Raw genomic sequence first — 15,537 nt, 5'->3', positions numbered from 1 at the left:
CACTGACCTGGATGAGCTGTTCGCTATTTTGTATCCTTGGAACCCATGGAGAACAGAAAATATTCCTGCCATCTGGCAGGTGACAGTCTAGTGTGCCCCGGGGGAGATGGAAAAGTGAAGAAGCACAGGGAGATGGGTGTCTGAGGGTAGGATGTGGTCAGGGAGGTGGCTGGTTCGCCGAAGGAGGTAGAAAGGGCGTGTGCAGGGGTCCTGGGCGGCTGTGGGAGCAGCGAGACCTGAGTGGGCAGCCTGTTGGAAGTCGGAGGTGAAGCGGGTGGATGGAGCAGGTGTGGGGCCAGCGCTGGGACTCAGCTCTGGAGGGTTTGAGGCGGGATCTGGCCTGCGATGGTCCAGGGAGAGATGCTGTTGGCCTGGACCAGGGCGGGTCAGGGTGGAGCTGGGGAAACAGGGTCTATTCCTCGTGTGTGCACGGGGCAGGGTATTTAATTGAAATTTTTTGCAAAAATTGTAGATTTACACGCAGTTAAGCAATAATATGGGGGGGGGGGTGCCTGAGTGATGCAGTTGGTTAAGTGTCCAACTTTGGCTCAGGTCGTGATCTCGCAGTTCATGGGTTCGAGCCCTGCATCGGGCTCTGTGCTGACAGCTCAGAGCCTGGAGCCTGCTTCAGATTCTGTGTTTCCTTCTCTCTCTGCCCCTTCCTCTCTCGTTCTCAAAAATAAATAAGCATTAGAAAGGAAGGAAGGGCATCGCTTCTCAGCCTTTTGGCTAAGATCAAGTGTAAAAAGGAAGGGAGGGAGGGAGGGAGGGAGGGAGGAAGGAAGAATGAATGAATGAATGAATGAATGAATGAATGAATGAATACAGAGAAATCTCTTGGAAGCTTAGCCCCTTTTCCCCCAGTGGAAACATTTTGCAAAACTTTAGTATAATAATATCATGACCAGGTACTGACATTGATGCAATCAGCTGGTCTTAGGGCTCCCATTTTGCTTGTCCTCATTTGCAGGTGTTTTAGGTTCTAGACAGTTGTATAAATTCTACGCGTTTATATTAGTTAGCCTCCTGTCTCCACCACTAGGGTCCACACTGAACAGTTCCAATCTTGCCGGGATCCCACCCCTGCTCAATCCCCAGCAGCTACCACTCTGCCCTCCGTTTCTAAAATGTTGCTATTTCAAAAATGTTCTAGAAATGGAACCCTACACCATGTAACCTTTCGGGATTGGCTCTTCTCGCTCAGCATTATTCTCTGTAGATACATCCAAGTCGCTGCGTGACTCAAGAGTTTGTCTGGATGTGTTTGCAGGGCAGAGGCCTAGTTGGAGATGCTAGTGTGGGGTTCGGGGCTGGAGGTGTCCAGCATGGAGCCAGAAGCTGAACGAGATCACCCCAGGAGACAGAGGGGATCTAGGTCGATGACCGAGTGCGAGTCGATTAAGCATCTTAGTGTACCGGGCGCAGGGATGTGGCCAGCCCTTGGAGACAGATGATGTCCCTGCAGCTGGGGTGAGGCTGCCTCGGGGCTGGGTGTCTGCGGTGGGCGTGGAAGAAGCTGTTCACTCATCATCTCCCCCTTCCTCCCCTTTCTCTCTTTGCAGCCAGAGGGCTGGGCCCCTGTTGAGGGTTTAGACCAGGGTTTCCAGGGGTCCTGAATAAAATGGGAAAAGGGCAAAGCGCTGCCCCTAAGGTGAGATAGAGTCCCTTCAACAAAGACTGACCTGACTCCCGAGATGGCCTCCGTCCTTTGGGAAGAATATGATTTCTTTGACAAAGGGATGGGGCTGGCAGGTGGGGGCCCGGAGCGGGGGTTTCTTGTGTATCTGGTGCAGCAGCCTGGCTTGGGTTTGGAGAGGTCCTGAATGCACGGAACAGCTCGTGCCCTCCTGTCACCATCCCCTCCCCTCCGGGTCCTTGACCCCAAAGTGTCCCCACCCCTGCCACCGCCTTTCGGGACATGCCTCCCTTTTCTCTCGGCCCCCGTGCTTCCCTCTCCTTTTCTGTCTTACTCCCTCACTCTGTCCGTCTTCATTCTCTCTGTTCTCCCTCTCTCCCCATTCACCACACGTTCCCCTCCTCCTTTCCATCTATTTCTGCTTTTTCTCAGTCCCCTCCCCCATCTTGTTTCCACATTTTCTCTTGCTCTTTCTCTCCCATTTGTGTGTGTCTGTCCCTCTTGTGTCTTTCCCTTTGTCTGCGTCTCCGACCCCGTCTCTCGTTACCTCCTGCTCTGTCCCGTCCCTGCTGTCTTCATCTCGAGCTTTTCTTCTTTTTCTCACTCTCAAGTATTATTTTTCCAGACCCTGGAGATCATCCATTGCCACCCTCAGGGGGCCCAGTGGATAAAATGTCTTAATCAGACCAGGACAGCGCGGGAGGCGAGCTCCCGTAAAAGGGCTTCCCAGGGCGAGTGACAGGGTGACATCAGTGTGGTGGCCGCAGCCCGGGCCACCCGCTGGAGGGGTTGGCGGGCCTAGACCAGAGCTCTGAGAGCACCTGCGTCTGAGGAAAGGGTGGATTGAAAGGAGACTCCCAAGGCTGCCTGGATGTCTGGGATGGGGGAGAATGGGCACAGGTGACAGTCTGGGCCTTGCCTCTGAAGCAGATTCCTTCAGCTGTCGGGAGGCGACCGCTCAGCCCCGGGGAGTCTTTCTCCAGCCCGGGCAGGAGTGGGGGGCAGGCATGTAGGCGGCTTCTTAGCACCTGCTGGTTCTGGACACCTCCGAACGGCTTGTGTATCTGATGGAGAACAGCTGCCCACACTGGGGACCCTGACAAAATGGTCAATTGAGGCTGTGTTTGCTTTCTGCTCCCCAGAGCTATAACCGGTGCTATTTTCAACATTCTTTTGTGGAGCCAGCCACCTTCAAGGCCAGGCAATGGAACCTCCCGGGGTTCTACTGCTAACCGGCATCAGAGTGAGAAATGTATAGCTCCCACATGACAGTAGCCAGCTGGGGAACCTTAGCCAGCTGTTGGTTCAGGCCACGGACACTCATCTGGAGGCGGACCACCCGCCAGTGGCTGGAATCCGGACACAACCGTGCCTCCTGTGGGTCGGTGGAGAATCTGTTTGACAAGGAGGTTGCTAAGCTGAGCAGACCCCTGGGAATAGGAAGCTGCTTTGACGCTCTGGGCCGGGGAAGGATCTTCCCTTCCTTGCTCTGTGCCAGGAGTGGGTCAGTCTCGGCTCCAGACAAATCCATTCGCTGATGTCCCCCCTCAAATCCACCATTGCTCCTGCTGTGCCCTTTGCCCCACGATGTCCTCTCAGCCAGGAGTGCTGGCCTCATGCTGCCCACGAAGCCATCCACGAGTGACTTGTTTTTTTTAGCATTTATTTATTTATCTATTTATATCCAAGTTAGTTAACATCTAGGGCAATAATGATTTCAGGAGTAGATTCCAGTGATTTCTCCCCTACATATAACACCCAGTGCTCATCCCAGCAAGCGGCCTTCTTAGTTCCCCTTCCCCATTTAGCCCATCCCCCCACCCGCAGCCCCCTCCAGCAACCCTCCGTTTGTTCTCTGTATTTAAGAGTCTCTTATGTTTGTCCCCCTCCTTGTTTTTCTTTTTGCTTCCCTTCCCTTATTTTCATCTATTTTGTATCTTAAGTGCCACATATGAGCGAAGTCATATATTTGTCTTTCTCTGAGTGACTAATTTCACTTAGCATAATACCCTCCAGTTCCATCCACGTAGTTGCAAATGGCAAGATTTCATTCTTTTTGATTGCCGAGTAATACTCCATGGTATATATAGACCACATCTTCTTTATCCGTTCACCCATCGATGGACATTGGGGCTCTTTCCATACTTTGGCTATTGTGAATGGTGCTGTTTTAAACATGGGGGTGCACGTGTCCCTTTGAAACAGCACCCCTGTATCCCTTGGGTAAATGCCTAGTAGTGAAATTGCTGAGTCGTAGGTAGTTCCATTTTCAATTTTTTGAGGAACCTCCAGACTGTTTTCCAGAGCGGCTGCACCAGTTTGCATTCCCACCAGCAGTGCAAAAGAGATCTCTTTCTCCGCATCCTTGCCAACATCTGTTGTTGCCTGAATTGTTCATGTGAGCCATTCTGACAGGTGGGAGGTGGTATCTCATTGTGGTTTTGATCTGTATTTCCCTGATGATGAGTGATGTGGAGCATTTTTTCATGTGTCTCTTGGCCATCTGGATGTCTTTGGAGAAATGTCTATTCATGTCTTTCGCCCATTTCTTCACTGGATTATTTGTGTTTTGGGTGTCGAGTTTGATAAGTTCTTTAGAGGTTTTGGATACTAACCCTTTATCTGATATGTCCTCTGCAAATATCTTCCATGAGTGACCTTTCTGAGGCATGGAGACAACCGACCCTGGGAGCCCAGAGATCCTACAACATCTGCAGGCCCCGTTGTCACAGCTTATTAAGAATTTCAGGCCAGCGATAGAGCATCAGAGCAAGTGCGGGCCTGTGTGTCTATGTGGATGGCACGCCCACGAGCTGGGCCCTGTCTGTCCCCTACAAGTGTCACGCCTTGAGTGAGGTCCTAAGCCTGCTGAGTCTCAGTTTCCACATCTGTGTAGCGGGATTTACAGTTACAGCCTCTGCACAGGATTGTCGTGAGCAGTAATTCAGATAACATAAGGGTCAGTGGCTGTTATTATGACTGGTGATGTTGATATTATTATTTAGTAGCTCTTATCTGTGCTATTCCCTCAGTGCTTTGCATATGCTGCCACGGATGTGCTTTATTATATTTATTTATTTATTTAAACATTTTTAATGTTCATTTATTTTTGAGAGAGCGTGCATGCCTGTGAGCAGGGGAGGGGCAGGAGGAGAGGGAGACACAGAATGTGAGTGGGGGAGGGGCAGAGATTGGGACACAGAATCCGAAGCCGGCTCCAGGCTCCAAGCGGTCAGCAGAGAGCCCGACGCGGGGCTCAAACTCACGAACCTTGAGATCACGACCCGAGTCGAAGTCGGATGCTCAACTGACTGAGCCACCCAGGAGCCCCTAGCTTTCCATTTTTTTAAACAAGAAGCTTGAAATCCATCTTTTAAAGAGAAGAGGCATTTCATTCAAAAACTTGGGAACACAACCAGACCAAAGGAGCAAGAGACAGCACAGTGGAGGCCAAGTGGGACGCACCTGTGGGTCTGGGTTGGGCCCATTGGTGACCTTAGTGGCAGGGCCTGAAGACAGCAGTGAGGAGTCTCACTTTATTCTCACCATCACAAGGTACCTACTGGAGGATCAAGTTTCTTTTTTTTTTTTTAATGTATTCTTTATGTTTAAATTTTTATTTGTTTATTTTGAGAGAGAGAGAGAGGGCACAAGCTGGGGAGGGGCAGGGAGAGAGGGAGAATCCCCAGCAGCACGGAGCCCGACGTGGGTCTCGATCTCAGGAACCGTGAGATCATGACCTGAGCCAAAATCGAGGGTCAGATGCTTCACCGACTGAGCCAGCCAGGCTCCCCGGATCGGATTTGTTTCTTAAGACAATCCCTCAGGCTGCCGTGCGGAGAATGGGTTAAGGGCCAGAGCGGCCCCTGAGAGGTGGCACAGACAGGACACCAGTGGTGATGGGGAGAGGGGTTTGGGAGGAATTAGCAGAAGGGATTGAGGACCCGTGGGATGTGGGCGTCCAGTCTGGGCAGTGGGTGGGCCCCACAGTGAGTCTCGCGACCGCTGAAAGCCTCGGTTTCCTCCTCCGTGCAAGGGCCTTCCGACACCCACGCGGAGCAGGTGCTCAGTTAACAACACGCGTGTAAGTGGATGGTCATCGGACAGTTCTGTCAGTGGCTGTGTGATGATGAGCGGCAAAGGCCAAGTGACTCGGTGTCGAAACAGGACGACTCTGATGCAAACCATGAAGTGGAGGGGGAGCCGGGGCTCCACGAAGAGGGGCTCCGAGGGTGGAGCGGCCGGAGGGAGGAGGGGCCAAGCAGGCAACAGCGGAGCCCTGGCCCCGGGGACAGAGAGATCAGACTCTGGCTCAGGGGCTGGGCACCCCCGCCTCCCGCCCCGTTCGGTCTAGTTCTGGAGGAGGCCGTGACATGACTCCTCCCGCCGGCTGTCCTGTCTCCCCTCCCAGACTGTGTGTGAGTTTGGATTTAGGAGCCGGTATCTTGGCAGAACGTCTAGGGGCTCCTCCTCTGCTAGTTTCCATGTTAACGCTTTTCCTCCAGCTAAAAGCAGAATCCACGGGGGAGCCACGAACCTTCTAGAGCCGCTGCCCAGGGTCAGCATCACCTATAGCGAGATTTCACCAGCTGGTCCCTGCTGCGAGGGTCCTTCTGGGCGGGGGCTGCGCGCCACGGGAGCCTCCAGCCCTGTTCCTCTGCCATCAGAGCCTCAGCAGCCCCCTCCTGCCACCGGCCGCTCTGGGTCACTGGGCTGGCAGGGGTTGGGGCTGGTGGCCCAGCTGGGTGGGAGGGCTCTGCCAGTCCAGCGCTGCAGACGGGATTGGACACGCAGGGGCTACTTGCAGAGAAGTGGGTGGAGCTCTGCTCACAGCTGTCAGAGCCTTCTGGAAGACTGGGGGCCCTGGAGCAAACGTGGAACATTGCAGGCAGAGTAGCCAGGCGTGGCCTGACGTACAGAAGGCCCCAGGCCAGGACGGAGGAGGGAGGCTGGGACCAAGGGGGACCGTCCTGTGGGCTGGCTGTGGCAGGGGGCAGTGCCCACAGCCCAGGGGAGCCCGCTCTGATTCCCAGCTTGGCCTTTCTCCGTCTGTGTGACCCTGGATGTGTGACCTACCTTCTCTCCAAGCCTGCTCTTTGCTCCACAGGACGGGCACCGTCGCAGTGCCGGCCTCAAGGGCTTCCGCGAGCTCCCTGGGAGACGGTGGGAAGGGCAGCGGCCGCTGGCGGTCCCCAGCCCGTGGGGCCCAGAGCAAGGGACTGGAAGCGACACCTTCTCCATCCAGGTCCTCGACAGCCCTGTGTCTCAGTGATGTGCCGTGAGCTTGGAGCCCCTGCCGGCTCAGATGCCCCCCAGGGCTCGGCAGGTCCTGCGGACCAGTGAGTCAGGCCGGGTGGGGGCGGTGGCGAACCGGACAGCACATGCCCTGTCTGCAGGGGCCAGCCCACAGCACCCCACAGGAATGCGCGCTCAGAGTGGCCAGATCGCTCCCTTCAAGAGAAATAGGAACTCAGTATTTATTTGAAACATCCCAGCTCTTCCCTGTTGGCAGCTAACTCGTTTTCAAATTCGCACGAGCCAAACCGGCCGTGTCTGCGGGCCAGATGCTAAGCAAAGGCCTCCGGTTTGCGATCTCCGAGTACGTTGAAGCCGGGGGCGTGGGGGCGGTTCCTGAAGTTGCTAAGGTTGGGAAGCAGGTGATAAAGGGACCTCCTGAGTCCTGCACTCAGAGCTCATCCCCCAGCCCCACTCAGTCCCGGGACTTTCTGTTGTCCTGGCTCCGTGCTGGGGCTGGGGGGTCCTGGATTCAAATCCTTCTCTGCCAGTTCCCAGCTGAATATTTGGGCAAGTACCTCTCTGGCCCTCAGCTTCCTCTTCTGCAAAATGGAATTAGGGATACCTGCCTCTGTCGGCAGCTGCGAGAACAGACAGGCTGTGAATCCATAGGGCCCATCATGGGCTGGGTGCCCAGAAAGTGCTCAACACCAGGTCGCTGTGGTTGTGGAGAGGCCGGGGGCTTGGTCTGTGCAGATAGGGCTGTTTCTTCTGTCCGTTGCTTCTCCCCAGCCCCCAAATACATTCTATAATTTTAGAATTAGAGACAGGTTTCTGTGATAACACAGAGAGTTCCCATGTACCCCTCACCCGGTTTCCCTCATTGTTAATATCTTATTTTACTGTGGTGCAGTCACAGTCAGGGGACCGACGTCAATGGATTGCTTGCTAATAAGTAAGCTGCACGGTTTATTCAGATTCTGCTAGTTTTTCCCTGGTGTCCTTTTCTGTCCCAGGATGGCATCCAAGACACAAACCGTACTCTATTTAGTCACCTTGCCTCCTCAGCTGCCTCTGGTCTATGACACCTTCTCCGACTTTCCTTGGTTTTGATGACCTTGACGGTTTTGAGGAATATGGGTTAAGTATTTTGCACAATATCCCTCTGTTAGGGCTGATGTGATGTTTTTCTTGTGGTTCGATTGGGCTTACGGGTTTGGGGAGGAAGACCACAGAGGTGAGGTGACTTCGCGTCACATCCAGGGCACATGCTGTCCACAAGATGTATCGCTGATGGTGTTGACCTTGACCCCCGGACTGAGTGGTGTCTGCCAGGTTTTTCCTGAGCAGTTACTTTTCCTCCTTTTCATATTCTGCTCTTTGAAAGCAAATGGCTGAGTGCAGCCCCATCAAGGGGAGGGCCAGCTAAGCCCGAGCTCCCGGAGGGGGGCAGTACATGTAGAAGCCAATGGGAAATCTTTGATGTCATTTGGAATTGGTTTGAGATTTGTATCTCTCCTCTATCTGTTTGTCTTTACGTCTAGCAGTTTTCACTTTTTTTTTTTTTTTTTTTTGAGATCACTGTATTTCATTGCCTAAACAACTTGGGTTGAGTCTTGTTCTCACCCATTTAACTATCTGCTTGGCCTTGAGTGACTCACTGTCAAAGGGGGTGATGATGAGAATAAGGCAGCCTGTGTCAGGCTGCGTTCAGAAGCCTGACCAAAGTGGTTTAACCAAATAGGGTTTGTGTTTTGTGACACAAAACACATGACAAGTGGTCTTCATGTGACAAGAAGTCCTGAGTGGCCAGTGGAGCTGATGGGGCTTCTCAGGGAGGCTACTGGGGACCCAGGCTTTTCCTGGATGCTGGTCTGCCGTTCTTAGCATGTGTCTCTTGTCCTCATGGTCCCAAGGTGGCTGCAGCACCTCCACCATCACTGCTGTGCTCCAAACAGGACTCCGTGAAATTGATAGCATTATCCCCACTTTACGGAGAGGAAAGTGAGGCTCAAAAGGAGAAAGCCCTACTTAAAGAGGCTGTGAGGGTCACAGACAATGAGTGTAGCCTGGGCACAGTAGGTGTAATGATTGTTTTCTCAGCGGGAGGTACCTCTCCCAAGGCCCTCAAGCTGGGAGGGCCTGGTGACCTGGGGGGAGGAGTGTGGGCCTCTGGGCAGCTGAGATCCTGTGCAAGGTCAACCTGGGGCCTCAGCCCCCCAGGGGTTGACCAGGCTCTGGGGCTGACCCTGTGTTCCTCAGAAGCCAGCCCCTGAGTGGGGATGCCATGTGGCCTGCTGCTTCTGGTGGGGTGGGGGGTAGGGGTGCGGGGATGCTGGGTGGGGCAGGACAGGCTGGAGCTGCAGTGATGGCCCAAGAACAGCCAACCAAATAGCACAGAGTTCTGGGACAGTGGGCAAGGTGGGCCTGTCCCTGAGTCCTACAGCCCGTGTGGTGACTCAGTGCCCATTGAATGGGAGCTACAGGGAAGGGTTTGTTGTCCTGATCTATTGATTCAGGGGCAAACCATGACTGGGGGTCCAAATCTGGCCTGCCTCCATTTTTGTAAATAAAGTTTTATTGGCACACAACCATGCTGTTAGTTTACATATTATCTGTGGCTGCTGTTGTGCTACAAGGGCAGAGTTGAGTGGTTGCCATAGCGACCATGTGGCTTGCAAAGCCTAAAGTATTTTCTGTCTGGCCCTTCACAGAACAAGTTTGCAGACCCTGGCCTGAACAGAAAGCAGACCAGGATTAGGAATGTGCATTTAGGGCTTCCCAAGAGGGAGATACAAGGCGGGCCAGGACTTCCAAGGGGCTGTGGGGATTTCTGGAAACAAGTGGGCTGGTGGTAGAGGACGAGCTAAGGCCCTGGGGTGGGTGAGCTTAGCTTTAGAAGACAGTGATCTGCCCTGAACCCAGTGTTGCAGCAGCCATTTGGCAGGGGGGTGGGGGGGGGGGTGGGCTTATCAGAAAAGAAGCTTTCCAGGGTGGCCATCTTTGGGGTTTCTGCCGGAAGCAGCAGGATATAGAAATGGTGAAGTGGCCACGAGCGATCTGGGGCCCCGGGAGAGTGTACCCCCTGTTCCGCAGCTCAGCCACCCAGAGCCACGAGGAGCTGTGGGCCCAGTGCTGCCAGATCATCTGATTTTCCGAGAGAAGCTGGCAGTCTGGTTTTCATGAGAAATCTCCTGATTTGTTACATGTTTGCAATTAATTCCTTTTTTTTTTTTTTTTTTTTTAAATCATGAAGCAGACCAAGCGCATATCCGTCTGGTGTGTGGGTTCCGGGTTTGAGAACTCCGGTGTCCAGGGTAGAAGTGAGGATTCTGGAATGTGGGTAGACTGGGGAGAGCAGGCCAGGCCCAGCGCCTTAAGCCAGCAGGCTGGAGCTCTGAGCTCCCGCTGGGGGCAGTGGGGGGGGGGGGGGGGGACCAGGGAGGGAGACTCAGAGGGGGCGGGGCAGAGTCTTGGAGCTGCGGTGTCAGATTTCCGCATCTCCCAACCGATCCCAGGCTGGTGGAACGTTCCTGCCGGCGGGCTGGGAGCTGGGGAGCCAGGAGGTGGACACTCCTCTTTGCTCACCTGGAAGCCCCCGGAGGGGAATCTCATTACCAGCTGTAGAGGGAGGGGTGGGAGGTGGAGGTCTCTGAGGTCCCCTCCGAGGACTGAGATTCTCAAGGGTTTGGGTTTGCTGCTCTGTCCCCAAAGACTTGGGTCCTGTCTGATGATGGGCAAAGGCTGGGCTTAGAACTAGACAGGCCTGGTTGGACTCCAGCTCCCTGGTCCCCTGGCTCCTGCCACTTCTGGGACATGGGGATGACCCCGGTTTTGCAGGTTGCCATGGGAATCCGGGGGAAAATGGGTGTGAGGGGCTGGGCTTCTGTGGCGTCCTGACATGGCTGTGATTGGGGGCCTGGCCTCCAGGATGTGGTCTCTTCTTCCTGGCAGCAGCTGGGGCGTCTGGCTGGTTTTAGCCTCACACTCCAGCCCTTACCTGCTGATTCAAGCCGCTGGCTCCCCTGGGGGTTCCTGGTTTCAGGACACCTGGTTGCAAGTGACAACAACCCAGGTCATCTTGGCTTAAGCAAAAAAGAGGCTTCCGTGGCCCATGGACGGGAAATGTCCCAGGGAAACTGTAGCCTCAGGCAGTAACAGATTCAGGTGCCCGAATGATATCGTCAGGACCTTGTCTCAGCTCTGCTTCTCCTGGTGGCTTCAATCCCAGGCAGGTCCTGCGCTGTGGTGGCAGCGGTGGCCCTCAGGCTCACAGCCATCCACTCCGGAACTTGGGGGCCGGGAAGCAGAGAGAGCATCCCTGTCTCAGCAGTGAAGGTCCCAAGGCTGACGGCCGCTGGCCACAGGCTCAGCCCTCCACCAGTCACGCCTGGGGTGGGTCAGGCCTCCACCCAGCCCCCACTGGAGCCGTAGGGTGGGCACGGGCACAAGTGACCGGCAAGAAGATCGAGACTGGGCGGTGGAGATTAGAGGGCCCATGCCCGTTCCATGCCCCCCCTACTCTCCAAGAGTTGTGCCCTGAGCCACACGGGGCCCCCTGGGCTCATCATAGGCCGTCCCTGTGACTTCAGGCTCAGTTCTCCAACCAGCTATGAGTCACCGTCCCACACTTGCCCACGTGCTCCAAGATGTTGGCAGGGGTTTGGTCCAGGGCTGCTGGGAGGCTCTTATGATGACTTCTCCTTGATCCTGTCTTAATTATATTGATTTTCTCCCTTTTTTGGAAGTCTCTCTCCTCGAAGGAGGAGACAGAAGCCCCATCTCTCACAGGGATGCCTTACCCATTCAGAAACACCCCCCCCCCCCCTGAATGGTAGGACTATTTCAAAAAGAATACGGGGTCAGGATGAGGCCACATGACTGGGTCGGGACACTGGCTCCAGCTCGGCCACTGACCCCTCATGGGTCCCTTCCCTTGCCTGCGACCGGGGGGTCAGGAGAAGGGACCTATCTCTTCATGATCACAAAATGCTCTTTGGCCCCCATGTGTCAGGTGAGGGAGCGGGTCTTTGAGCTGTCATTGTTCGCCCATTTTCTAGATACTACGATGGCCGGCACTCAGGAGAAATGGGGTGAAGAGATTCTAAGCCTCTGGGCTATCCCCAGACTGCATCCCCCAGGCTGCGAGGCGTATCTTGGGGTTCGTTTCCCAGTTGTGCTCTGGTCACAGAGCTATCAGAGGACTTGCTTCCCATTCAGGGGGGCAGGGGACGTCCCAGGAAGGAGCTAGAGAAAGGAGGCAGGGGATAGGCCTGGGCCCCAAGTACCCCCAAGTAGGCTGAGCCAAGAATGGCGGACCCGGGGCTGCCGGGCAGAATGTTCTGTTGCCCTTGTGTGAGGCTGGCCCTTGGCCAAGGTGAACTGCGTATCCTGGTTTTCCAGGTATGGTGGCGCAGGGAGGGAGGTAGTCCTTACACCCCGAGCACATTCCATCTTATTGGAAATACTTTGATGGTTTCCTTCTGCAGAGAAAGAGGGTTCGGTGTGGGGGGACGTTCAGGGCTTTGGGGCTTCGACATGAGAGTCTGTCCACTTCTTCCCTAAGCCTGACTGCTCACCTTTAGGGGACACTGGCCACAGCCCCCCTCCCTGGTCCCCTCTTTCCCCTCATTTCTGCTCTTTCTAAGACACATACCGAACTCCACACACACATTCCCGGTTAGTGACTTAAATGGCTCCCTGGTCTCTTGGGATGAAGTTCTTGGCATGGCTTCCAAGAGCCCATGTGGTCTGGCCTTGGTTTATAGCCTCATCGCTGTCCACGCCCCGACCTGGCCCCATTCCAGACTGAGCCCCTGGAGTCCCCAGGTCTGCCCCCCGCCTCCTGCCACGGCGTGTGACATGCTCTTGTCTCAGCCTGGAGGCCCCATCCTGGAAGCAGGGGGTTTCAAGCCTCTGGAAACCTCCCCGACCCCCCAGGAGGAGTTGGGCCACCTCTGGGTTCTACAGGTGCCCGTGCCGTCCCACCATCAGCCATCACGCGGCGGTGGTGTTCCGTGGGTTCCTTTGTCTCTCCCGCCAGTGAGCCCGGGATGTGGGCAGAAGGGGCCTGGCTGGTGCGGGTGCTCGGGACGTGGTGATGGAGTCGGGAGGACGCCTGGAGCACATGGGACCCCCTTGATCCTTGGTGTCCCCGCCTCCACGATGGGGATGGCGGTCAGGGCGTCACTGTGGGGAACAAGTGTGCGGGGAGGCCGAGTGTGCACCAGCGTGGTGCGGGGCACACGCAGGCGTCGGGCTTCGGGAGAGCTGTGGCTGGCGGGGAGCCAGAGCCCCCACCCGCTGCCCCCGCCCCTGCACCTGCAGACCCACCCGAGCTGGGTCTCAGCTTGGGGTCCAGGAGACCGGACAGTCCAGGGAAGTGTGGGGGGAAACCGGGAGAGTGGTGAGAGGGACCCCCGCTCCTCCCTCTGCGCCCCCGAGCCCCACGCACCTGCCCGTCTGCCAGCGGAGCCCGGCCCCCCTCCTCCTGAGGGCTCAGAGGCCTCGTCATAGAATCAGCCCCAGCTCTGCAGGAGAGTCCTCTGGGGGCTTGGAAATACCCCCGTGCTAGGCCACGCCCCCAAACCAGTGTCATCAGACTCAGGGTGGGGGGCCCCCAGGCAGAAGTTCTCCCGGGGGGTTCCAGCCACGTGGGGGGGTGCGGCCACGTTGGAGAAGCGCTGTTTGACCCGGTCCTCGGTGAAACTGGGGTTCCACCCTGAGAACGGGTCTCACCAACCAGAGCTCGGGGAGGGCTGCTGGACGGAAAATCTCTTCTCCCCTCCCTTCTCAACAAAAATCCACACCAGAAATAAGCGAGCACTTCTTAAAATGGTTTAGTTTTGTTTTTTTTTTTAAAGTAACACATTCATATGGCACCAGCTTGAGGCGGCACAGATGGGGACCCGGTGCAGGAATGCGCAGCCTGCCCCCCAGTCGCCCAGCAGCAGGCCCTGGGCTGGGCTGGGCTGGGGCGGGTGGGAAGGTGGGGGGTGCACCGAGCTCCTGTGCACACACGTGTGGAGGGACCCCCGCCTCGCACCAGGGACACCTGCTTTCTCGGTCACTCTCCGTCACAACCTGGCCCTGCCTGTCCGCGTCCGTGGGGGCCGGCGTTGGCTCTCACGGGCAGTGCCCCCCAAGCATCCCGCGGGCCACGTCCCCTGCAGGATGCGTCCGGTCCCACAACCGGACTTCTCCGGTCACAGAACAAGAGCGCTGAAATGGCTCACGGGTCACCCCGCTTTCTGTCGTTCCAGAAGCCGTCCACGCCGGCACCCCTGCCCTTCGAGCTGCCCGCGCTGTACCGGACGGAGGACTACTTCCCCGGGGACGCGGGGGACGCGCCCAGGACCCCCAGTCGCCGCCGCCACAGGCGCGTGTGAGCTCTGCCGTCGGGTCGTCGGAAAGCGACAGTGCGTGCGTGCAGCGGCTCGGGTTTTCTGGTCTGCTCGCTGTGCATTTGTGTTTTTCAGTTTCCTCTCTTGCTTCATGTGAAACGGCGGGGTTCGGAGAAGCATCTGGAGCCCCCACGCGTGCCGCGCTGAGCCGGCCGGCGGTTCCCACCCGGGTCGGGTCTGCCTGGTGTCCTGGGACACGGGGCGCGCGGGTCTCGGGAGCTTCGGGGCTCCGGGACCGGGGACTCGATCTCCCTGTCGGTCTGTGCCCGGCTTTGCGTGGGCATCATGGGGTGGGGTGGGGGGGGGGCGCTCCTGCACCAGGGTGCGTGGCTCCAGGTCTGTCTGTGGTGGGTAGTTTGGCTGCCAAGCCCCGTGCCCACGGGCCTGTGAATCATCTCAATAAAGGTGTCAAGAGCTCATGTGTGGTCTGGGTGCAAATGTCCTCTGGAAGGGAGCACCTGCCCCCTAGGCCAGTCTGCCCCTCCCACTCTGCTCCTCAGGGAGCCCTGCCTGAGGGGAGGGGGCGGCGGTGGTCATCAGAGTCCCAGTAAGAGTGGAGAGGTCACGGGGCGCCTGGGTGGCTCAGTCGGCTGAGCGTCCGACTTCGGCTCAGGTCATGATCTGGCAGTTTGTGGGTTCGGGCCCCGAGCCGGGCTCTGTGCTGACGGCTCAGAGCCTGGATGGAGCCTGCTTCGGATTCTGTCTCCCTCTCTCTCTGCCTCTCTCTCTCTCTCAAAAATAAATAAACATTAAAAAAAAATTTTTAAAAAGAAAAGAATGGAGAGGTCATGGGGTGCCTGGGTGGCTCAGTCGGTGAAGCGTGGGACTCTTGATTTCGGCTCAGGTCATGATCTCACTATTGGGAGTTCAAGCCCTGCACAGGGCTCTGTGCTGAGGATGGGAGCCTGCTTGGGGATTCTCTGTCTCCCTTTCTCTCTGCTCCTACCCCACTTGCTCTCTGTCTCTCTTTCTCAAAATAAATAAACTTAAAAAACAATTTTTTTTTTAATTAAAAAAAAAATGGGTGGGGCTCCTGGGTGGCTCAGTCGGTTAAGCATCGGAATCTTGGTTTCAGCTCAGGTCATGATCTCAGGTTCGTGAGACTGAGCCCCACGTCGGGCTCTTTGCTGATCGAGGAGTCTGCTTGGGATTCTGTCTCTCCCTCTCTCTGCCTATCCCCTGCTCGTGCTTGCTTTCTCTCTCTCTCCTAAAATAAATAAACTTAAAGAAAAAAAAGAATGCAAGAGATCAATAGGATTTCCA

At 56.1% G+C, this 15,537-nt stretch overlaps 1 protein-coding gene and 1 long non-coding RNA gene across 5 annotated transcripts in view; one reads left to right on the top strand and one right to left on the bottom strand.

Moving 5' to 3' along the window:
• The window catches only part of BCAS4 (breast carcinoma amplified sequence 4), a 60,584-nt gene extending 45,891 nt beyond the window's left edge, over positions 1–14,693 (top strand). For 2 of the 4 annotated variants that reach the window (XM_019458153.2, XM_019458149.2), the window contains one exon: positions 14,134–14,693. In XM_019458153.2, the coding sequence (XP_019313698.1) occupies positions 14,134–14,259 (126 nt within the window). In that variant the 3' untranslated portion in view covers positions 14,260–14,693. The remainder of the gene's footprint in view (positions 1–14,133) is intronic. The other 2 variants (XM_019458151.2, XM_019458150.2) reach the window with 1 other exon arrangement.
• LOC128773450 (uncharacterized) lies at positions 5,450–6,389 on the bottom strand. The gene is made up of 2 exons (XR_008417692.1): positions 6,174–6,389; positions 5,450–5,915 (listed from the first exon to the last, which is right to left on the bottom strand). It is a non-coding gene; the product is annotated as an uncharacterized LOC128773450 (long non-coding RNA).
• Positions 14,694–15,537: the final 844 nt, after the last annotated feature.

Source organism: Panthera pardus, unplaced genomic scaffold (genome assembly GCF_024362965.1).
Source record: "Panthera pardus isolate Hobbes unplaced genomic scaffold, ASM2436296v1 HiC_scaffold_25, whole genome shotgun sequence".
Lineage (NCBI taxonomy): Eukaryota > Metazoa > Chordata > Mammalia > Carnivora > Felidae > Panthera > Panthera pardus.
Note: the sequence above shows the minus strand (reverse complement) of the source record. Positions and strands in the feature narration are given on the sequence as shown.